At 51.0% G+C, this 23049-nt stretch overlaps 7 protein-coding genes across 7 annotated transcripts, besides 1 other annotated feature; 4 read left to right on the top strand and 3 right to left on the bottom strand.

Annotated features, from left to right (window-relative positions):
• Positions 1-23049: part of a sequence feature (contig 1.7 1..773302(-1)) that runs on past both edges of the window.
• ANIA_00487 (putative sterol glucosyltransferase) lies at positions 82-2662 on the bottom strand (the record flags this gene model as incomplete). The annotated part of the gene is made up of 7 exons (XM_652999.1): positions 82-90; positions 157-778; positions 839-1183; positions 1241-1604; positions 1651-1808; positions 1857-2559; positions 2614-2662. 7 exons carry the CDS (start codon positions 2660-2662, stop codon positions 82-84), a joined length of 2250 nt encoding a protein of 749 aa, XP_658091.1.
• ANIA_00486 (uncharacterized protein) lies at positions 3274-6093 on the bottom strand (the record flags this gene model as incomplete). Its single annotated transcript, XM_652998.1, has 4 exons — positions 3274-3927; positions 3961-5524; positions 5766-5836; positions 6022-6093. The coding sequence occupies 4 exons, from the start codon at positions 6091-6093 to the stop codon at positions 3274-3276; spliced, it is 2361 nt and encodes a 786-aa protein (XP_658090.1).
• Positions 7008-8571, top strand: ANIA_00485 (CRAL-TRIO domain-containing protein; the record flags this gene model as incomplete). Its single annotated transcript, XM_652997.1, has 4 exons — positions 7008-7751; positions 7803-7844; positions 7893-7992; positions 8042-8571. The coding sequence occupies 4 exons, from the start codon at positions 7008-7010 to the stop codon at positions 8569-8571; spliced, it is 1416 nt and encodes a 471-aa protein (XP_658089.1).
• Positions 9452-10880, top strand: ANIA_00484 (glycerophosphodiester phosphodiesterase family protein). The gene is made up of 2 exons (XM_652996.2): positions 9452-9512; positions 9606-10880. The coding sequence occupies exons 1-2, from the start codon at positions 9503-9505 to the stop codon at positions 10838-10840; spliced, it is 1245 nt and encodes a 414-aa protein (XP_658088.2). The 5' UTR covers positions 9452-9502; the 3' UTR covers positions 10841-10880.
• Positions 11023-11600, top strand: ANIA_00483 (uncharacterized protein). Its single transcript, XM_652995.2, has 2 exons — positions 11023-11336; positions 11437-11600. The coding sequence occupies exons 1-2, from the start codon at positions 11070-11072 to the stop codon at positions 11515-11517; spliced, it is 348 nt and encodes a 115-aa protein (XP_658087.1). The 5' UTR covers positions 11023-11069; the 3' UTR covers positions 11518-11600.
• On the top strand, positions 13657-17114 carry ANIA_00482 (putative ubiquitin conjugating enzyme; the record flags this gene model as incomplete). Its single annotated transcript, XM_652994.1, has 3 exons — positions 13657-13705; positions 13736-13819; positions 13870-17114. 3 exons carry the CDS (start codon positions 13657-13659, stop codon positions 17112-17114), a joined length of 3378 nt encoding a protein of 1125 aa, XP_658086.1.
• ANIA_00481 (CHAT domain-containing protein) lies at positions 17946-22078 on the bottom strand (the record flags this gene model as incomplete). Its single annotated transcript, XM_652993.1, has 5 exons — positions 17946-19651; positions 19757-20705; positions 20778-20864; positions 21377-21942; positions 22042-22078. The coding sequence occupies 5 exons, from the start codon at positions 22076-22078 to the stop codon at positions 17946-17948; spliced, it is 3345 nt and encodes a 1114-aa protein (XP_658085.1).

Genomic DNA, 23049 nt, shown 5'->3' on the forward strand with positions numbered 1-23049 from the left:
GTATGAGCGCTTTCCGAGTCTTCGACCGCACCGAGGAGTGGATACTCTTGCAGATTCCCTGACCTGGGTACGCCACAAGCCCTAGCGCAGCTGGCAGAACGTCAAAGTTAGCCCCTTTCCGCATAAAAGCAGATAGACGCCGCAAATGGAACACACACCAGACCCAAGACTCGCTGCCCCTCCCACAGTCCCCTTTGCAAGACCCTTGACCGCACCCAGTGCGCCTTCTTCTTTAGCGCCCCTGTACGGTTGCATGACAATGCCGGTCAGACCGTCGACCATCCCCTGCGAGAAGGAAGTACACCCCACAACCATGCCGGATTTCCAGTCCTTCACCGGTTTATGCTCTTTGACGTCTTCGCCATAGAGACGCGGGACTGCGCGTAGGCCCTCAGCTGTTGCGAGGGGGATGTCGACCATAGTGCCTTTGAAGTAGGTGGTGAGAACTCTGCCGATGCTTTTGGCAGATGCGGTGGCAATCGTGCTTGTCGTGTGGAAGGTGCTGGGGTTGGAGGTAATATCTGGTGGTTGCTGGGTTAGGGTGTCTGGGGGAGGTGTACTAAGTGATCGGGGGGCTGGAGGAATATATGCATTATCATCAGGTCTGTCTCCTGACCGGGGCCGTCCTCGGCGAAGATCTTGGTACTCTTGATAGGGTTTGAGGAAGATATCAGCTGTCGACTTGACCATGTCTGTTCCTGTTCCTATTGCAGCAGATGTGGCTCCAGTGACTGGATCCCAGCGTCTATTTTCTATCACCACGGGGTTGGTTTCGTAGCTGTAAGTATATTCAGTATATGGTTTCCTCTAAGGTAAAATACAAGTGGGGGAACCGTACAACTGCAGAGCCTTCCTGTCAACCCGTAGATGCTCTACCAGTATCTGCGCCGCAAGCTTCGATAAGCGTAGTGAAGGCGTTTTACACGTCCATGCCGCGCTGCGGTTTGGCAGCAGATCGCACCGCATCTTATCAAGAGGCAGGTTTCGATGGAACGAATCAACAGCAGTTTTGACTCCGTCTTCGTACTGCATTCTCGACGCAATAGTTTGAGCAGCATGTTGAATCTGAGGTTGTAAACAGAATTCAATCACCTCTGCAAGTTTAGTGGTAGTGACGTCTCGGTACGGTATCGGTTTGGGTCCTGCGCCAGAAACTGCTACGAGATTTCCCCAGAACGGCTGGCTGGATGAGTGAATCAGCAACGTGACTCAGAATCTGAGGAAGACTTGGGTCTCATACTCTCCGAAGAACGGTATTATTGCCGTTGGGCGGCCATTCCGGAGCCCGCAGGCTGTTGTCCCGGCACCTCCATGGTGAACTACCGCGCACACATGTTGGAATAACCACTCGTGCGGACAGTCGTCGATGTAGTAGATGCTCTCAGAGGGCTCTCCCCCTAATTTACTCCAACCGCGCGATATGATTGCACGCACGCCTAGAGATCGGACAGCGTCTAGAATAATCGCCGTGAACTTCTTCGGGTCCTCTATAACAATGCTCCCAAAACCAATGTACACAGGTGGAGGCCCGTTTTGAAGAAAGGCGTCGAGAGATTGGGGTGGCTTGTAATCAGGGGCATCACGGAAGAAAAAACCACAGACGTCTGCGCGTATAAGTTACTATTTCACGGGAGTCAAAAGGACACATACCAACATGTGCTGGCCAGTCAGCCGGCTTCGCCATCAGAGCCGGAGACCAGCAGTAGGTAAACGGGATCTTCAAAGTCTGCGTCAACATCGGCCCCTCAGTGGCCGGGACAGGCTCCAAGTCCAGCTTTGAGCGCCAGCTGTTAATGACATCTCCGAGTCTGTTCCCGTCAGTATAATTCCAAGCCTTTAAGACACTTAAAACTAACCCCTGCCACGTCAGCCACTCCACAATACCGTACGAAAAGTAGTTCGCCATCTCCTGACTCGTGTCTGAGTACTTCAGATTCGCCAATGGATGCGGGAACGCTCTCGTGCTGCTCCACGGCATGGTAAACATCAAATGCAGCGGAATCCCCAGCGCCTGGGCACAATGAATATGGGCAAAGCTTGGTGGATTGGCAATGATTGCCTCTGCTACAAACGGAGTCTTCGTGACTGGGTCATCCGCAATACAAGACCTCCAACACCCATCCAGCATCTCCGCAACCATTTCCCTCTTCTTCTGCACGTCGCCAGCCCGGAGGCTATGCAGCTGCGGGATCAACCCGGGGTTCTTGACCATGTATGCCATTAGCTCCGCCGGGTTTCCGCCAATAGGGTAGAACTCCAAGCCGGAGTTCCTGACGAATGTGGCGAAGATATCGTGTGTCGCGAGTCGAATCCGGTGGCCGTGCTTTTGCAGCTCTTTTCCTAGAGCGATGAATGGCTGGACATCCCCACGACTACCTACCACCTGGATGACGATATTGAATCTGATACCAAGCAGTTGCTGGGTGCCTATTGGTTGAACCTCCTCATATGGCGGTGGTGGGCCAAGGGGGTGGTCCACCTCAGCTGGGCTTGTACCGATGAGTTCTGCAACAGCTCTACATGCTTTCGAGTCCAAGTTGACCTCAACTCGGCCATCCTCTGTAGGAAAAGTTAATCATCACATAGGATGGCAAGCTGGTAGTGGTGGAATACCTCTCACCCTGCCCCCACCAGGGATCAACGAGCTTGGGTACGAGAGCATTTCGTGTACTCCCAAGGCATCCGGTAGCAGCTTGTCAATGACGAAGCCATGGACAAATGGGGGAGGAAAGCTTTTAAATAGGTTCTCAACACTATGGTACTTCGAAATTTAGAATTTCGACTAGTGATTCGGTGGGACCCGTATTCGTACATTTTGCCTAGTAGGGCAGCTGATCTCTGGGCAGCTGATCTCTAGGCACCAACGCGTCTCTTTAGCAAGGCCAACGCAGTCGTCATAACTTCAGATATCAATCTGCACCTAGATATACCGCCATCGCTTACTTATGATGCTGTATACAGTACGATCCTCCAGAGTTGACCAGTGGGAAAGCTATGCGGTATAGGGCAAATATACTATCTTGATTGATATGTTCGTCCTAATTTTGTCAAAACTCTTCTGAAAATGGCTGGATTGGCGCGGAAAATTGTCTCAGTGTCGGTGGAGTTGGAGCACCTGGATTCCGGTTGCGGATAGTCCGCTCAGGACAGAGGCCACATCTCACATATAGGAGTGAAGGTTTGTACTCAGCATCTCTTCAATTTGTCTTGAATTGAACCGTCACCAGGTGCACCAAGGTCTAACACCATTTGTCGAACCATGTATGGGCGCACTCAAGTGGCTTCTACGTTTTCGAGAAGATTGGCGTAGCTGTTCAATGATCGGCCGATCAGGTTAACAAGCTCATAAATATAGTCCGCCGTGAACAACCGGGCCCAGAGCCTGGTCACCACAGCACTCAGACGAGTATTGTTCTCCAAGAGCCACGAGCGAGACACTTCATGCTGCGCCTCCATTACCATCTCAATCACGAACTCGAGTAGCTTCGTTTCTTGCTCCGTCAATCTGGGCTCGGGATTCTTCACGGTGGCGATTTCAAGCCACTTCGCTAGGAGAACTGCGCATTCGAGCGAGCAGAGGGCGTACTGGTTCGACCACGAGACCACCAGCGTACGTGCAACGTAGTTGATGCCCAGTTTGATCGGCGTGCTCAACGCATGTGCGCAATGCAGTGCGGCGCGGGTCAGCCGGTCGCTGCGCTGTACTTTGAGGTTCTGTCGGAGGGACCGAGCAATCTCGTCTGGGTTGAAAGTCTGGAGACGCCGTGCAGAGCTGAAATCAGCGTTGAGACGGATATACGCAAGACGCAGTAGAGCCGTGGAAGTAAACGAAAGTGGGCCGTTCGGATTAAAGGGATCTGTTGAGGACTCTTGATTGCGTTCCCAGCACTGGCACCAATTCTCCAGTGCTTGTTCCAAGGAGGTAATCTGGGCCGGTGATAGAGAGGAGCTGCAACTCACGGGGACACGGCATGCCTTCTGGATTAGCCATATGTCTTGAATTATGGCGTGAATAAGGACAAGGCCACCGAGGGAGGTAAAGCTTTCCAATTGGCCTCCCGCACTCGGAATCCGTGTAAATAAGGAAGTCAGGGCGTCTTGCAGTCTAGGGCTTCCGCGGCCGTACTGCCTGCATTGCATCCACTCGCTAGCACTAGCAGCGGTCCATTCCTTTTCCGTACAAGGCAGATCAAGGGTTATCTCCTCGCTTAGAATACCGGGCGGGACGTCGAATACAATTGTTTGAATGCCAAAGAAACAGAACACGATCAACTTTGTTCTCTTTGCGCTCTCGTTCCGGATCCAACTCTCCCACGATCCATCTTGCCGGGGGAGTGTATTCAAACCATCCTTCCGCAGCAAAGTTTCCAACTGGCTACGCAAGTACAACCCCTCATAATGGGGCGGGTAATGCTCAAACCAAGACGAAACTGACATTAGCATAAGCAGTGACTGAACGGTCTCCAGTATGTCCTGGCTCTGATTCGCGGATACTGTCTTGCGACTCCCAGTCCATTGGAGGTCCCGCCGCATATGTTCCAAAGTCACGGTTTTAGCGACATAGAAGAGACTGATGCTTGTGTCTGGTTCCCGGCAATACTGGGCACCTAGAGCTGCCATGGACAGGACAAGATGCAACGGTGTCTTCTCTATGTTCAACGTGGGAATATGAAGAAACGGATAATGGTCATGGTATCCAGTAACATATCCCGTAAGGCATCGGGAGAGGGCATGGCGCGACGGGATATTTTGGTTGGGTATCACATTGGCATAGTTGCGGAGCTCGCTCACCAGCCGATCACGGCACTGTGTTGTCACGCCGATCGGGCCCTTGAGCGGGCGGTTCCTGGAAGGTGGTGGTTGAGACTCCTCGAGGTGCAGTGATGGCAATTGCGTTCCATGGCGCGGAAGCACCGAGCTATACGGTGTCGCAGTTCCGCCGTGACCTAGACTCGAGGGATACTCTGAACCAGAATCGAACTGCAGCGCAGGAAAGAGCGGCAGCGGCTGGTAAGTTGGGGAGTATGGGTGGCTGGGCACGGGGATGCTGTCAAGGAACGAGGTAAAATCATCACCCTCGTGAGGAAAAGGTTCAGTGAAAGGGGCTGGCTCTGCAGCTGAAGCAATCGGAAACGCAGCGTGTGTTGCCGGTAAGACAGCCTCGTGCGTGGGTGAGAATGGATGATCGGTTACTGCAGAAGCCAGCACATTGAGGCCATCAGACACCGGCTCGGCTGGAGCTGTGGGGACCGACTCAGGGGTTGCAGCTGCCGGAGACGAATCGTGGGCGAGGCGTTCATGTCGGACCAGCAAATCCTTACGAGTAAATGACTTAGGGCATCTGTCGCAGACAAACGGTTTTTCCTTCGTATCTACACTAGTTAGTCCAGTAGCACGTTTTGCGGGACAGGGTTCAAGTACGCGATCGTTCGTGGCGCTGCAGATGCTCCAACCTTGCAAATTTCCGATTGCACCTCGGACACTGGAAGTCGCGAGTTGTATTTTTGACCATCCCGACCGACACCTGCAGGCACCACAGTTAGTCCGACCTTAGCTGGGTCTGGTGCATCGTTCGATTGGTCCCGGACTCGGTGGTGTTGAGTAACGGAGAGCCGCGATCGAGAACGGGCGACATAACCAATGCAGCGATCGAGACGATAAAGACGAACTGGCTGGGGATCGGTCGGGAGCGGGGTAATTCCGAATACTTCACCACTCCAGATTAGACGATTACCAAGACCTGAAAAGGGAAATCCAATACTCACTCGCTATGTGAAAGCGTCACACCGCTTTCGAATGGTTTCCTTGGACGCTCGGCTGCACTGCTGATAAAAGCCTGTTCTGGTCGTACCGAGTGCCGGCAGATTAAACAGGCGAGGAACAGGTATAGCTCAGAATGATCTGCGTTGTATGTATCATGGATAACACTTGATTAAGCACCCCATGTCGATAGTCGACTTTGCCAACCAGAGCCAGTCGTCTTGGGAAAGCCTTGCGCGTTCAGCGTTATCTTCAACTCACTAAAGAGAAGGCAAAAAAGCCAAGAAATAGCATCATGGACTCGCCCTGGCTCCCCGCAAACCCAGAACACATTGCGGGACCGCTCTTCTGATCCGGGGTTGGCTGGAGATTCAGCGTACGGGATGTCGTGCACATGTGCGTTCGTGGTCGCCGAGGTTATGCGAAGATCTGAAACACGTTGGAGATCCAGAATCCAGGGAATTTTCTGTATATCATCCCAAGCCTCTCCAGACTATGATGGTTAATAACGTCAGTCACGATCAATCGGGAAAGAGTCGCGAGTTGCGAGTCGCCAGTGGTAGCAGTGTGGCGGGGGCTAGGTACCTGACGTTGGAGGTAAGATCGCACATAATTCCCGCTCCACCACTCCCCTCGAGTCGTCCAACAAATTCGGTCTTCTGGCCAAAATTTCCTGTGTGGAAGTTTCAAGAAACCAGATTGTTCCCTAAAGTAGCCTAAAAGTAGCTATTGCGCTGAGCAGAAGCAGAGACAGTGTGTGATCAGACAAGGTTAGACATCGGAATAGGATAGGACCGATAGATAGAAACTACCCTTATCGTAAGCCAGCGTTGCCCCGCCATCCCAATTCGGTTACGATTCTTCCCCAGAGTCCAGTGACCCATCTTCTTCTGGGGTAAGGGTGGATTACCAATATCCAGTGGACATAAAAAATGTCTCTTACTGGCTCATCCATGGAAGCCGGTCGACCTTAGCGCTGGCTCAGACCGTCCCAAATTCCCAGTTCGACTCAGTTCCCCTGAGGCGTGTTAATCGATTGCGGGCTGCCCTTGTGCCGTCGAAGAGCCCGAGGTTCGTCGATCCTGTCGGCGGGGGACTTGATTTCATATGCTTTGGACTCTTAGGAGGGTCAGCTTTCACCAGGCGAGGCGTGAGGTTAAATCGACCGGGTCGCCCTGGTCCTCACCCTCCCAACAACTCACTCCTTTCTAACATTTTCTCTGGAACACTTTGGTCTTTTATTTACGATGGCTTACGTCGGTCACACCCCTCCAGGATGGCTCGGCAACCTGTCGGCGGAGCAGGAAACGAAGCTGCAGCAGATGTGGAATATCGTCCTCGTCCTCTTGGACGCTGCCTCGCTGGGCGCCCCCGAGCAACCGATTGAGAACCAGAGCGGAGAGGCCGGGAAATCGCCGTCAACACTGGCCCGCACCGATACCTTTGTCTCAGCCAGCGGCAAGAGCGCCTTCACGACGCACTTGTCCCAGACCCTCAAAGAAACCGGCCTGACCAGTAACGAGATCAAGTCGATCAAGGAGATTCTGCACGATACCACGGCGGAGGAGCTGCGGGCCGGCCTGCTGAGCACCGCCAAAAACGATAACCCAGACGCTTTATTGCTGCGGTTCCTGCGCGCTCGTAAATTCGATGTCGCCAAGTCGTTCGATATGATGCTGCGGTCGATGTTGTGGCGGATCAAGCAGGTTTGCGTCGATGAAAAGGTCCTGCTCAATACCGAGTTGCACGCTCTCCGGGAGTCCAAGGATAAGTCGAAACCCCATGAAGCCAAGGAGGCCGAAGGGTTCTTATCCCAGATGCGCATGGGCAAGTGCTACCAGCACGGCACGGACAAGCAAGGCCGGCCGGTGGGCGTCGTGCGGGTGAAGCTGCACAAGCCTTCGGCTCAGAGCACTGAGGCTATCAACCGGTTCATCCTGCACATCATCGAGTCTACCCGGTTGCTGCTAGTACCTCCGGTTGACACAGTGGTATGTCTCTGCCGTGTCTCTTGATGAAAGATATATCTCCTAACCGTTTAGACCATCGTGTTCGATCTGACCGGGTTCTCCCTATCTAACATGGTACGTTCTTTCGCTACAATTGTCTGCCGTACAAGCTAATGGTATCAGGAATACCCGCCTGTCAAATTCATCATCGAGTGTTTCCAAGACAACTACCCCGAGTGCCTCGGGAATCTGCTCATCCACAACGCGCCCTGGATTTTCTCAGGTAAGCTCCGCGTCCACAGTCCGTGCCATTACATCTCTGACTCTAGCAGGCATCTGGAAGATCATCAAGGGCTGGATGGACCCGGTCATTGTCTCAAAGGTGCACTTCACGAACGGCGCAAAAGATCTCGCCAAATTCATCGACATGGACAAGATACCCAAAGAGCTAGGCGGGAACGAAGACTGGACATATGAATACGCCGAGCCCGTCGAGGGTGAAAACGCCTTGATGGAGGACACAGCTGCCAGAGACGCTCTGCAGGCGGAGCGCGCCAAGATCGGCGAGGATCTGCTCCGCGAAACCTCGCAATGGATCAAGGCCGGTGGAGAGCATAACAAAGAAGAAATAAAGAATATTCAGAGCAGGCGCGATGATCTCATCGAACAGCTGCGTCTCAACTACTGGAAGATCGACCCGTATACGCGTGGCAGGAACACGCTCGACCGCACAAACGTTATCCAGGCTGGCGGTAAGATTGAGTTTTATCCTAGCGAGGTTGCTGCGCCCGTGGATGAGCTCAAGAAGCTGGACATAGAGCATGTTGAGCGGGAAGAAGTGAAGGTGAATGCGGTGGCTTAGTTTTAGATATTTGAATGATTTAGGTGTTATGATTCCCAATGAATTTTACTTTCTGATATTATATATGGTTTGGTAACATTCTCGGTGCCGCACATTTTCAGTCCGCCTGTTCCTCGGCTTCCTCACCACCCACTCTCTTCATCCATCAACAGCCAAGGTATTCCAGAGCCCATCCACGGTGGTGACGATGCTAATCTCGTTTTGATCAAACTAGATATTCAGGAACTCTCACGCAGGAACTTTCTACCCGATCGCCTGGTAAATGCCGTGCAATCTCGACACAACACAGCGGTCAGCAGGTGAAAGTCGCCTTACCCCCGCAAATGAAATTAATTGTACAGAGTAATGAAACACCGTTGCAATGGATCAAACCAGAAAAACCTAGTATTGCTGAACTATGATCTGAACTATGACGTCCGAACCCTGGTGCCGGAATGGATTTCAACACCTGGTACGACGGATTCGTTCCCTGAACTTTCTGCCTCTAGGCCGTGGTTAACTGAAAAGCTTCGATTGCGACGCCCATGGCTGTATCTGCAGCTTAGGCCCCTGCAATGCAATCCAGTTCTGTTCGGAGCTTAGCTCCAGCAGGGCACCATCGACAAACGTCTCGCCTAACTCACCCATGGCATAACAATCACGAGCGGCAGAGCAAATGGCAATCTTTTCTCCATGGTCCGCTTCTCATCATCTTAATGTCGCGCAAGGCGTCCGAGTTTCCACCCTGCTGACGCGACCAAAACTCAACCAGGAGTGACATGACTTGGGACCACTTTAGCAGGATCAACGTGCGAAAGATAGCGGCTGGATTGGCTGTTCCTGGAGCGGTAATCTCCGCAGCCAACGGGCTGTAACCAGCTGCTCCCCGCATCCCAATCACATTTCATGCTGACTGCATGTGTGGAAGCCGCCAAGGATACCAAGGCGGGCCATGGAGATAAGTATGTGCTAGCTAGCCGGCATAAATACCGCGACGATGGCCCTCGATTTTTGAGTGAGCTCAGCTGCAAGAAGATTTGGGTTGACTGGGTCAGACAAAATGCATGCTATTTCGCTCCTTCTCGCAGCCGGCTTTGCCGTCGCTGCCCCCGCCTACAACAAGCAATCGCATGCTGTAACAAACATCCAGGTTGGCCCGCGACCTTTCTGGCTGGTCGACCAGATGGACGACAGCCCGCTCAAGAAGAAGCTCGAATCCTGCACCGAGAAGCCCATCCGCGATTCCTCCTCTTTCTCCATCTCCCATCGCGGCGGCCCACTCCAATTTCCCGAACACAGTCGCGAGGGGCTCTATGCGGGGGCGCGCATGGGTGCAGGCTTGCTGGAGTGCGACGTCGCATTTACTAGCGACCGCCAGCTCGTCTGCCGGCACTCGCAGTGCGATCTACACACCACTACCAATATCCTGCTGATCCCCGAACTCGCCGCGAAATGCACCACCCCATTCCAACCCGCGACAGCAGACTCCGAGGCAACGGCGAAATGCTGCACCTCCGACATTACGCACGAGGAATTCCTCTCCCTATGCGCCAAAATGGATACGTCAAACCCTAATGCCACCACGCCGGAGGAATACCAGTACGGTGGTCCTGACTGGCGAACATCGACCTACGACAACTGCGCCACGACCATCGACCACAAGACCTACATCCAAATCACCGACAGTCTTGGCTTGCAGTTTACGCCTGAGCTTAAAACTCCCGAGGTCGAGATGCCCTTCCAGGGCAACTATACGCAAGAAATGTACGCACAGCAGCTCATCGACGAGTACAAGCAGGCGGGCATCAGCCCAAAGCGCGTGTGGCCCCAGTCCTTCCTCGAAGACGACATCTTCTACTGGATCAAGGCCGAACCTAGCTTCGGCAAGCAGGCTGTGTACCTCGACCCCCGTGTTGACACGCAAGCTGGCTACGAGGCGGCCGTTTCCAGCATGAACAAGCTCTACAAGCAGGGCGTTCGAATTCTGGCACCGCCGATTTTTGCACTGCTCAATGGCACCGCCAGCGGCGAGATCGTGCCCTCGTCATATGCAAAGGCTGCGAAGAAGGCCGGTTTCGATCTCATCACTTGGTCGCTTGAGCGCTCGGGGCCGCTCAAGCAGGCTGCCGCAGAAGGCGAGTACTATGTCTCAACTATTGCGGATGTGATCAAGGGTGATGGCGACATGTACCGCATCGTCGACGCGCTGGCGCGGAAGGTCGGCGTCATGAGTATTTTCTCCGACTGGCCAGCAACGGTGACCTACTACGCCAACTGCTTCGGCCTATGATTCCATTCACCACAAATCTAGATTATATAAACTAAGCAATAAACATAGATTAATCATCTGACTAGAACTTTCGCTTACCACCGGGCCCTCGCCACATGACATCATGACAATGACCCTTGAGTATATAAAACCCCGCACCCCAGCCCAATCGTGATAACTACGGTCTATCTCCCCGCATATTCGCAAACTATCAATCAGTTCAACAGTCCATATACATTTGTTGAGAACAATGTATGCACTGGTCATCAACTCCTTTAAGGCGACTCCCGCCGTCCGGCGCATCCTTCCCTGCGCCTCCTTCCACTCGCAGTATAACAAATTGCACGCACCTCAGGGCCAGCCACAAGTCCATTCTACTGCCCAGGTGGACCAGTTCTACATGTCCTCGTCTTTCCCGGACGATTCTGAGATGCCGCCTGTCATGACACAGCGTCGAACATCTGTTCATGCCACGTCACAGTGGCGACAGGAAAGTGCTACGGACAGCGAGGCTGATGTATGTCCAGCTGACACCTACCTGGCACCATCTAACTAGCGTGCCCCCGGGCATTCATGTGAGTAAAATGCTTTGACGAGATCACTGACGTTCCAAATAGGTCAAGGCAGACAGAGGCGAGGCGTCGCCCGAGGATACATACCCGGGAGCAGAGACTGAGCCGACACTTGATGAGATGTGATATGGAAGAGCATCGAGAAAACTTGGGCAGAGTTGTACCTCAATGAAGAGGTACGGGCACGGTTTCGCGGGCGAAAACGAGTAAAATCATTCAAAAATTCAATTCGAGGTCTCTTTATACTCTGGAAATTGGTAGGTGAGGTAAGATTTGTTACATATATTGTATTATATCCTTACATTCTTTCTTTCTCTATCAGTCTGTGTATTATATGAGGTATCAGGTCCTCTGAATACATATGCAGCACTTCATCTACCTAGCGTTTGTTCATGGCTGATCTTCTTGTACGTATTAAGTACAGATTATTGGAGTAATGTGTGACCTTCACCTGACCTGCAAGGATGCTGCACGAAAGTCAACAATTTCGGTCCAGGGAACGCCGTGGCTGCCAATAAAGCATCCCCACCTGGTTATATTTTCTCGACATTGGACGTTGCACGCCTAAATCGGCTCCGAATGGGGAACCTAGGTATCTCCTCGCACAGGTAGGATAAATCTTGAAGCGAACGAGTAGGGACGCGCGTCATGGTCTAATATCACCATACGCTCAAACCTCCTAACGACACTGCTAGGTTTTCTCTCATGTGTCCTGACTTCGGTCTATAAGCAATGGTACTATAATTAGGAGTATCGACCCTACTATATTATCCTATTCAAGGAGGTCGGTTCTGACCTAGCTTATGGCCTGAACTAGGTGTATGTAGGGCTAGACGGATTAGCACTGGACTTCACGGTGAAGAAATTCATGGACACGTAATATCTTCTCTTCTTTTCTCGACTTTGGCCAAGTCTCGGTATTTAATTCCGTCGATTTAAAGTCCCATCCTTCATATACAACTCAAATGCCAGCCCCTCCGTCAGACGAGATATAGTAAAACAAGATCATCCCAACGCCCCTGGCTGGCTATCGTGAATGATTCGGAGATCTGCGTTGGGCGACGCAGTGATCAGCTGTTCCAGCTTGTCTTGGACTCTTCGACAGTCCAGTTTAGAGATAGCGGTGACCCAGCACTTGGAACAATGCTAGTTTGTATTCTTTTGTCTTCCTTAGCGCGGAGTCTTTTGACAATGACACTCCTACGCGCCTACCAGTCGATTGTACACTCCTCTTGCCGGTAAATACTCGAGAGCCAGACTTGTGTAAACCGCAGATCTGTGCAACTGCACGCCTTATTCTGGAGGTCTTGATTCGGGTTAGCTTGGTAAGCGTCCGTCAGGAATGGTAGCGCGCTGTTCATAGATAGACCTGGTCCCGGTTCGAGCCTTCCTGAGGGCATTGACGTGCATCCAGCTTTTGGCCTAAATAAGCCCTGATTTGCTCAGATGAATTGCAATTGAAGCTATAGGCCAGGGTCCAGGGGCACAACTCACTGATGATATCTGCAGGGACGATTGCGTTGGTTTAGCGCAGCAAACTCGCTGGAAGCTTTGCTTACCGCACAGTGGGTATTCGTAAACTGATATATGAACACTGGCGGCGACTATTTCGTGGATCTGCAATGGTCTTGGTGTAATGGAATTATTGCGGCAGGTGAAGGCAGTTCCTAAGCTGTGATGGTATTATTGGCCATGTCCCGGCCAACGTGCTGTGTTACAGCCAAAGTATTTGTGTAATTTATTGGAGGACTCATAAATCGCGTCATACCTGGAGCCACCAGAGATGTAGTTGTTGGAAGGCACCGACACCTCTCTAGGCACCTATCTGTTGGTACTTGGGTACCTAGATAAGTAGTGACACAGCCAAGCTCTCCCCGCACGGCTGGTATGCTATTTATTAAGGTCGCAGTCTTCCTCCAAGGTGAATAGGCTGAAATGACTCTAATCAAATAGAATGTCACTGATACTTCCCTTTTCAGCTCGTTATTTCCGGCCCAAGCCTTGTATCCTGTAATACCGGTACAGAGTGCGCCATCCTGCCTGATTCCTATGTGTAACAAAGGTATTGCGTACGCCCCCTCCAAACGCCAACACAGTAGACAATGAAACTCTGACTTCTTCCAGCTTGACTTCCTGCACCTTTCCTTTTGCCTTGGTTTCTGGACAAACACTTCAACCCACCATGTCTTCCCGTTGCGATTCTGCTTTATTGCCAGTCTGATCCCCAACCTCTCTGGCATTGCTAATACTTGTCAACTGGTCATCATGCCGCGGAAGGACTTCCAGAGAGACCTCGCAGATGCTCTTCTTCCAGGTGCGTTCCCTCAACTGACTGACGTCAGAGCTGGAAGTGAGGATGGTTCTTTTTACTTCACCTACACTTCTCCCTTCGACGCTCCATCCATCGATGTGGAGGTATCGGTTCCAGGTAAGATCCAAACACAAGCATCGTTGAGAGCTAGGCTGACTTGCCGGCAGACAGCGCAGAGTATCCTAGAGGACACCACTACTTTGTATTCACTATCTCGGAAAACGTTCCCGAGAATGTTCCCCGATTCCTGGAAGATTCGCTCGATAGTTTCCATGGCCTCCCTCTTGGCGCTTTCCTGAACACCGTCTCCGATTGCCTGAATAGGGCTACTTCGGGCGATGACGATGGCCCCCGGGGTTTCCAGCAGGACAGCAGCGCTAACGACAGCGACCAGGATTCCAGCGCTGATGAGATTGGCTGGGAGGTGGGCAGCGATGTTGGTCTGGTTGTCAACCCACAGGCAAAAACTATCGACGTGAAGAAGTGCATCCGGGCCGATCTTCGCAAAGCTCAAAATGCTGGCTTTCGTGTAGGGTATCTGGGTGATCCAGAAGGCTCCATCATACTGTCGGCTTCTCGGCGCATCTCCAAGCTAGGGATCTCTGGTGAGGCCATGGAGGCGTGGGGCGTCCGGCCGTCTCAGTATCTCGTCCTCCTCATTCGATATCCGTATGGTTACCGGCGTCTAATCGATGTGGTCCAAAGGCCTGGAGGATGCGGTATGATTAAACTATATGCTGGCGTCTGTGCGGATTACAAGCCTAGTTTGAGCTCCGCGCTGCATGTGTTTGCTAACGAAGCTGCACCTGGACCGCCTGATCTAGGTCAGGAAACTAACAAGGATAGCATGGAGCCGGTTCTACACTCAATATTCATTGGGAAGTCTCTCCAGGCCCTACTCAACAGTCGCTTCATAGACATCGTCAAATACCGTTTAGAGAAGAAGTTCTCATGGACAGGAGCAGAGCTGTACATGAACGACGGTCAGGGAAGGCTCCTAGTCTCTGATGAATCAACATGCCAGCAAAAATACTTTGAGCCGGACTGGCGAGGGTCGCCGCCCAGCTTCCTCAAACATGATCACCTGGCTAATACTGTGGATCCATCTGACATGTCCTTACTCCTCGTCGCCATGCAGTTTACAGTTCGCCGATTCGTCAGGTGCACCGAATTCTGTCTTAACTGCTACTGCAGGATCGACGCTGGGTTTGAAGCCCTCAAACCGTTCGTGTGCTCAAATGGACTGTGTCTGTACCAGTACATGGCTCTTGGGATGGGACCCAGCCTGGAATGGGAGATATCGTCACAGCCATACGTTGTCGACCTGCTCATAAGCTTTGCTTATAACAGAGCCGCTCAAGGGAAACTCAAAGACTTCCCGACCGGCTTTTCTTTGAATGTGCCCAATCCAAATCGATCTACGGATCCCAATATGAGCCTCTATGAAGGGAAGTTAATTTACGATACGAAATACGGACCTACTATTCATATGAACCAAGATTACAGCATTAAGATTGGTGATTGGATCGTGATTCTCCTGGAACCCCCTTCTCCTGATACCAGCAACCAGGCGAACCGGCATACTCCAGCGTATAGCGAGCCCCCAGGGTTGACGCGGTCCAGAAATGAGCTTCATGCGCGGGTGAAAGATATCTCCGCTCAGCCCATTATATACCTTTCAGACTTAATATTCCGCGGACATTTGACGCAACTGAGGTCTCAAGAATTTTACGCAGGAAAGGTACAGTTTGTCACTTACGATACGGATATCAGCTCGCTGTCGCCGAGCAAAAGAGCCAGTGTGGCATTGGATCTTCTGGATACCCTCCCTAGTGTACTAGATATGAAATTATATATCGATCAAAAACGTGGTGGTCAACTCAGACCTCTTTCAGAATGGCAGGATAGGATCAATCTCTCGGCACTCTACATACTCCAATGGATTGTCGGATCTAACCGATCAGTCATCATCTATGACAATAACCCGCAGCACCAGATACCAGAGATGGAATCGTATATCCAGTTCCGCTTCGCGCAGGGCGCTCCGGACAAGGAACAGCGGTTTGTGGCGGCTGTCAACAAGACGGCTAAGCGGCTTAACCCCCAGTACCCGACGCTATTTGCCTGGCACGGAAGCCCCTTGCACAATTGGCACAGCATCCTCAGAGAAGGCCTTCACTACAAGGAAGTTGTCAATGGCAGAAGTTGTGGGAACGGTATCTACATGGCTCCGCAATTTAACACTTCGATCGGATACAGTAGTCGACATCACAACTATAACGCAAACTCTTACTGGCCGCACAGTGTGCTGAAGAGTACAATGGCTATAGCTTTGAACGAGGTAGTAAATGCTCCAGGAGAGTTTGTTTGCTCAGAGTCCTGCTATGTGGTGCAGCACCTGGACTGGGTCCAGCCGAGATATCTTTTCGTCGACTCGAGGTTTCCATCAGTGGGCCTTCCGTTACGGCCAAAGGCCGAGAAATTGACGCACGTCTATGCTCAGGATCCGAACCGTCCTGTTTATGGGAGTACTCAGGCAGTACTAACGATCCCTATCTCCGCAACAAACAGTCATCGATCCAGAGACGCAGCAGAGCCGCCACAGAGCCAACCGAGTCAGCCTAAGCCAAATCCAGTGAAGGGGAAGCGCAAACTATCTTCCATTACAAAGGATGTATCACACCATGACGGCGATGACGATGTCAGCGTTGAAACGCATCCGGAGGACCGGCTGATGTTGCTGTCGGACGACGAAGGCACCGACCGCAGAAAGCAGCGAAAAGACGAATGTCTCACAAATTTTTCCCCCGGTACGCTCGACCGCTCGTCTATCCAGCTTCTTAGCGAACCAAGATACGCAACACCTCGAGCAACACGCACTCTCCAGAGACTACTGCGCCAAGCCCTGGAAACTCAAGAGAAACAGGCCCTGCACGAACTAGGTTGGTACATCAACGGCAACCTTATCGACAATGTCTACCAATGGATCGTCGAGCTGCACAGCTTTGATAAGAGCTTGTCCATTGCGAAAGACCTCGAAAAAGCTAGTATGACAAGCATCATTTTAGAGATGCGCTTTCCGGCTGACTTTCCGCTCGTTCCACCGTTCTTACGAATCATTCGGCCGCGATTCGTTAGGTTCGCGCTGGGAGGCGGCGGCCATATCACCGCTGGCGGTGCGATGTGCCTGGAGCTCCTGACGAACACGGGCTGGTTGCCGTCGTTTTCGATCGAGAGTGTGCTGCTCCAGGTGCGGATGGCGATTACGAATGAATTCCCGCGGCCCGCGAGATTGGATTTCCATGCGAAGGAGACGGAATACAGGATCGACGAGGCGATCAATGAGTACAAGAGGGTTTGCATTGCTCATGGCTGGGAGGTGCCTAAGGATCTAGAGCAAATTCGGTGGTAGAATCTAAGTCCACTAATCTGTCAAGGCGATGCTCCAAGCTCAAGTACGTACGGCGCTGCTATGATTATGAAGTTGACTTACCATAATCATACAGCTGCAGGTGTATCTACTTCTTACATTCCCTTTTGTAACTGCACGGTATCCTCAATACAACCTTCCCTGACTTGCTACTTTCGAATTTTGATCATGGTAAGACTAAACGGCCGCTTATAGCTCGGCGCATACCAGGACTGGAAGTTTCGCCCGCGATCGCGCCCAGCGCATTCGACACCCTGCTTATACCTAGGATAACAAAGTTGGAGCCTTTTATGGCGTATTTTTCGCCAACAATGTTGCGAGCAATGATCCACCGGCAATGCACGGCTAAGACATGTGCTAGCCCTAAGAGGGCGGCGCAGTCGGCAAGCGACTAGCCCCCTGTGGGTTCTCTTTCCTTACAGTACCTGCCCTCTATTTCTGCTGGAGACGATGCAATATAAACCACCACCGAATCCCTGATGGTATGAATATCAGGTAACGGCCTGATATCCTCTGACTTGGGAACACCTAGTGCAACCTTCCCATGTACACTCCCTCTCTTGAACAATCTGTGAGCTTCTAAAGCCGTACCAGATCCATATCCAGCGCTCCCTGTATCTTGGAGCGCATAAAAAAAATTAAAATAAAATAATGATTGCTCAGACTACATGCCATTCTAGGATGTAGCAGGCCGGCATAAATATAGTGGACCGACAGATTCCTCTTCAGGGATATAAAGACCTCGCCTCCGCAAATTCCCTGGTCAGGGATCCAAGGCATGTCAACATGAAATGATATCACAAAGAAGCTAGGTCACACTCCAAAATGGACATATGGAACCCAAAGTGCTTCTCCAAACCCTCGATCATCCTCACCGTCGTTGTCATATGGGACAACGTCTCTTTTCAATCTATTCCCACTCCCAACGGCATTGGTTGCACTCTTTACTCCCATCTCGTCAGCCGTCGAGGACACGTCGGCTTTCATACGTGTACTTCTCCCACGGCTGACTTCCGATGGTTTGTTCAACCAACGATCTCTAAGCCCTCTGATAGCCTTGTGCAGCCCTCGACACACAGAGTCGTCTGTCATATCTCCATCTCGAATCCCTTCATATGTGTTTCTCGCAATTTCCACACAAATTTCGTCATTGACCTCCCACAAAGTACCGATAACGTGGCGAAACCCTGCAAGCTGAAACCCGCTGATCAGATGAATGCTCTCATCGAGGAATCTTTCATCCCTGATCTGACCAGTCCCGCATGCCGAGAGGTAGGCGAGAAACGGTAAATGTTCCCGGATGTTTATCTGAAGAAGATTCGCGACACTCAATGGATGGGCATCCTCCAGAAGTAAATAGCTTTTGGATGGGTCTGAATTGTCAGTATAGCCATGACCGGCAAAATGGAAGATCTTGCACTGAGGTAAATGTGCCTCAACATCGGCTTTGCGTCGCCCTGGTTCTATCGTAGTCAAACCCATTGACGTGCACAGGCTATGTAGCATTGCCACCTCTTCCGTTGCAAAAGGAAGCGGCGGACTACCGGGGGTGTAGTCCATGGCAACAAGAAGCGCCTGGGCTGAGGTAGGTCGCACACTAGGATGCCGGCGGCCGTGTATGATCGCTTTCACAGATGAACTATAGGATGACATGACGCTATCTAGCACTGATTCAAAGGGTTCATTCGTATACCGACCCGCCGCATGTAGAGCGAATTTGGTCAGTAGACCGGTAGGGATCCACCATATGTGCGGCCAACTGTCGGCACGAGGGCACTGAGAGAAGCCCAAGGTTTGAAGGACTGGGCTTGCAATCGCATCCCAGAGCCACTCAAGGGTGTTGGGACTGGCTAGATCTCCCTTTTCTGCCCTCTTCTTGATATCGTGATTGTTGAGGCCAGGTAGATTTAGGGATCTTATCTGGTGCTCCTCTACAATGATCGCGTCGCAGCGGTAATCACTGGTATTGATCAGAATGATAGGACCCCTTTTTGCAGCAGCTTGCATCTCCACTGTGTTTGGCGGGAGCAGAAAGTCATTGAACCCGGGTCGTGTGTGGATCTCATCAATCAGTTTGTCAAGGTCGCTGGCTGCTTTGTGACGTGCATTCGCGTGGGCCTGGTCAAAGGATTGGCTATCTTCCTCTGCTGGGAAATTGTTGTTGTCGATAGGTAGCTCTAGCTTGTCTCGGAGGGAAACAAATTTCTCTGCAAGCAGAGGGTATTGCTCCTGTAAATCTAGGATATCAGTCCGCATCTCCTCAAGGGACGTTGCAAGCAGAGCCCGGCCCTGCTCAAGATAGCCTAGAGCAACTGCAGGACCCTTCTCTACATTCAGTGCCACTGCTGCTGCGTCAGAAGCGAAGCCGACCACCTGACCAAGCATATGTTGCTTATCAGAAATCTCCAGTGATCGTAATGTTAGCTTAGGGACAAGGTCAATGGCAATCTCCACCGCCGTGAGAGCTCGCTGCCATTCCTTTCGGATTGCGCAAAGTCGTATGACTGCTCTACCGGCGACTATTCGATGGATAGTAGACGCGTTAAGTTGACAGAGAGCAGATTGATGGCATGTTATGGCCTCTTCCAAATCGGCAAGGACACCCGTCATTGAGTGTCTCTCACCAAGTCGCTTTCCTAGACTGTTCAAAGCCATTGGCCTGTCTGGATGATCCTCTGGCGTCACTTTGACGGCTTCCCGGCCAACTCGAACAGCCTCTTCAAGATTCGAGCCGCTGTAGTCGAGAGAATTGCCGAGACTATGAAGATACATTGGCAGGTCTGCATGGCCAGCTCGGGTTATTTTAACAGCTTCCCGTCCAGCTTCGATGGCATTCTCTATATCAACCGCGTCGAATGTTCTTAGATACCGGGCACTCAGTTCGATTGCAAGGTTATTCAAACGACCTGCCCGGTCTGGATGGCCCTCTGGCGTCGCTTTGAGGGCTTCCTGTTTAACATGAATAGCTTCATTGAGATCATCCAGCGTATTTGTTCTGAGATACTTGTCACCGAGTCGATTACCAAGATTATTGAAGAGCGCCGGTCGATGTGGATGATCTTCCGGTGTTAGACGAATAGCTTCCCATCCGACTTGAATAGCTTCGTCCAGATCGGCAAGCACGCCCGTTATTAGGTATCTGTCATTGAGTTGGTTTCCCAGGTTGTTCAAGTACCTTGGCCGGTTGGGATGGTCCTTTGGAATTGCATTGATGGCTTTCTGTCCAACGTCGATAGCTTCTTCAAGATCAGCCACTGAGCCTGTCCTGATATACCTGTCGCCAAGCAGATTTCCAAGGTTATTCAGGTACTTTGGGTGGTCTGGGTCATCCTCTGGTGTCAGATGAATAGCACCCCGTATAAATGTAACACCTTCTTCAAGTTCAGATAAGATGTCGTCCTCCAGGTATTGGTCATACAGTTTTAGTCCATGTTCATTCAAATAATCGGCCCATTCTGAACGCTCCAGTTCATTTCCAAGAGCCTCAAAAAACCTTGGCCAGTCTATATAGGGCTCTGGCATAGAATCGAGCGCTGCCCGTTCAGTCGAGGAACCCTGTCGAACCTCATCCATCTTTTACTCAATTTATATTTCTCGTTATAATTAGCGATATCCCTTTTCAAGAGTAGGTATAGCGCTACTTACTGAAAAAGCACTGAATGTAGAGCCAATTCCACTGTTACTGTGCCACGTTTGATACCTGTGCATGAAGTGTAACCTGGGGTTTGCTGCCTGTAAGTTTTAGCAAAGAGTCTACCAAACACAAATAGATCATTTGCTAACTTATAAAACTCTAGTAAATCAAGAGGAAACAACGCAGCATGACAACTATACTTTGAATATATCAGTCAGAATAATCCAGTAAGACACAGAAAGGTGGTGTAGTTACTCTCGAGCACGAACGAATGCTGTGTTTGGAGCCAGCCAAAGCCACTCTATACGCAGCGCTTCGTCGTATCACTGAACAGTCTTTATTGTGCTTTGATTCTGTTATACTGCAACTGCAGAGCAATCTGCCTGCAAGGGCACTGTGCTTCCATCCCCTTATTAAAGCATGCTACCCCGCTTGCCAAGAGATAATCAGTTAGCCCTGGGTAACTATTAGAAAATATACCGCTAAGCCAGAAGCGTCATGACTACCAGGTAAGTCTTGGTCATATCTCCAGGCTGAATTCCTAAAATTCTGGTTGTTAAGCCCCATCCTGTTTAACCTTGTCCCTGGTTCTATAGGCAACAATAACTACTTTTAACGGTGAAACAGTTAGCCGGACGCCCAAAACGGCTGCACGCCCAAACTCGGCGAGTGTCGATTCGACGGGACTAGGAACAGTGGCGACATCGGAACATAACGCCTCAAGAAGCAATTCCCGAATATTCTCCGACATCAGCTCATTGGCGTAGGCGAATTTTTCCCACTCAACCGCTGTAGGTAACTTCAGGATAAACATGCTGATCAGTTTCTGGATATTATGAAGCTTGTCACTGCTTAGTATGGCCTTTTTCAGATGGTGTCTTTGAAGCTTGAAAGGATCCCATCGGTCCACCCCTAGGGTGTTTACTGATACTTCCCGCGGAATTTGCTCGGATGCCAGGTTTTTGGCCAACTGCGCGTTGACATAAGACGCTTTTAATGTTCCATAATCGTCCTGCTGCTGAGTGTAAGAGACACCCTGCCCAGTGTTCACTTGTGGCAAGTGATCAATGGATCTTCCGGGTATTGGATGATAGCACTCATCGCCGTTCGTAGGGAGCAAACGTGCAAGGGTATTTTTGGTAGACTGTGGCCAGAGAAAGACCTCAACGCTAATCACTTGTTAGCCTGAAGTGAAGAGGGAGAAGGGATGAGGCATACTCCTCTTTTCTGAAGATGAAATCGTGCCTAATAACAGCTCTGAGATCCCTGTCATACGTTTCTTGAGCAGCCCGAGCGCATTGCTGCTTTGCATTTTCAAGTCTCTCTGTTGTTATATCAGAGAATATCCAAAGCTGAAGGCGATATTCGTAGTACGTGAACCAACGTGCTGACGGAAAGGCGTGAGGAGCAATCGAACTGGAAACGAGAAACTGGGTATATCGGCTAAGAAATCAAGGTGTAGTTGAGCGGTCCCCATCTGCTTTAGTTTTGAACTTAGGGAGTCAGTGACTGCGTTCTAGTCGACCTCACATAAGAATTGTGATCAGCTCAAGGCTGTGCTCTGTTCTGTTCAAAGGTAGCAGGAAATGAGTTCGAGAAATCTAATGGTTGGTTTATATGCGACTAGAATAATCCTGGAGTAATAATTGGTAGGCGATCGTACGCTAAGGCAACTAGTTCAATGACGACTGTCCACTCATGAGTGGAAATTGGGTTTGATATGGATCCCTTCCACAGCCCTAGATACTGTACTGTAGAGCTCAATAAGCTCAACAGTCTCGCGCAGGGGTGCTTGTCTTGCCTACTGGCTACAATAACGTCAAGCAAGCCATGAAAGAAAATTAAATTCTTGGTTCATATGATCAGGTGACAACGCTAGGAGTGAGTAGGTAGCTAATACCCAAAGCTTCAATGTGAACTGCTTGACGGCTTGCAAGTAGGTGAGTTGGGGTGGCAGAATAATTTCGCCCATCTTTGTTCCGCGGTTGCCTGGGAAGTCAGCGTTGCAAGGAAACCTGAGCTGCTTTTCTTTTTTTTTCCTTTGTTATTTTGAGTTGGAATAAGGCAGCCGCCAAGAAAGAAAACGCATACCTCCCACTGATAACTTGCGACTGCGTTAGTTCGAGTGCCAGTCAATTGTCTGCTTTGGAGGCAGCCGATGAAAACTTCCATTTCCACAGTAATGCACTGACCCTGCAACCTTCGTGAAGCCACGACAAACCCTCCTGAGGGAGACCGCCTTGGCCAGATTCACAATAGTGGACCGACCTCTCCAACAGGGCC

Source organism: Aspergillus nidulans, chromosome VIII (assembly GCF_000011425.1).
Source record: "Aspergillus nidulans FGSC A4 chromosome VIII".
Lineage (NCBI taxonomy): Eukaryota > Fungi > Ascomycota > Eurotiomycetes > Eurotiales > Aspergillaceae > Aspergillus > Aspergillus nidulans.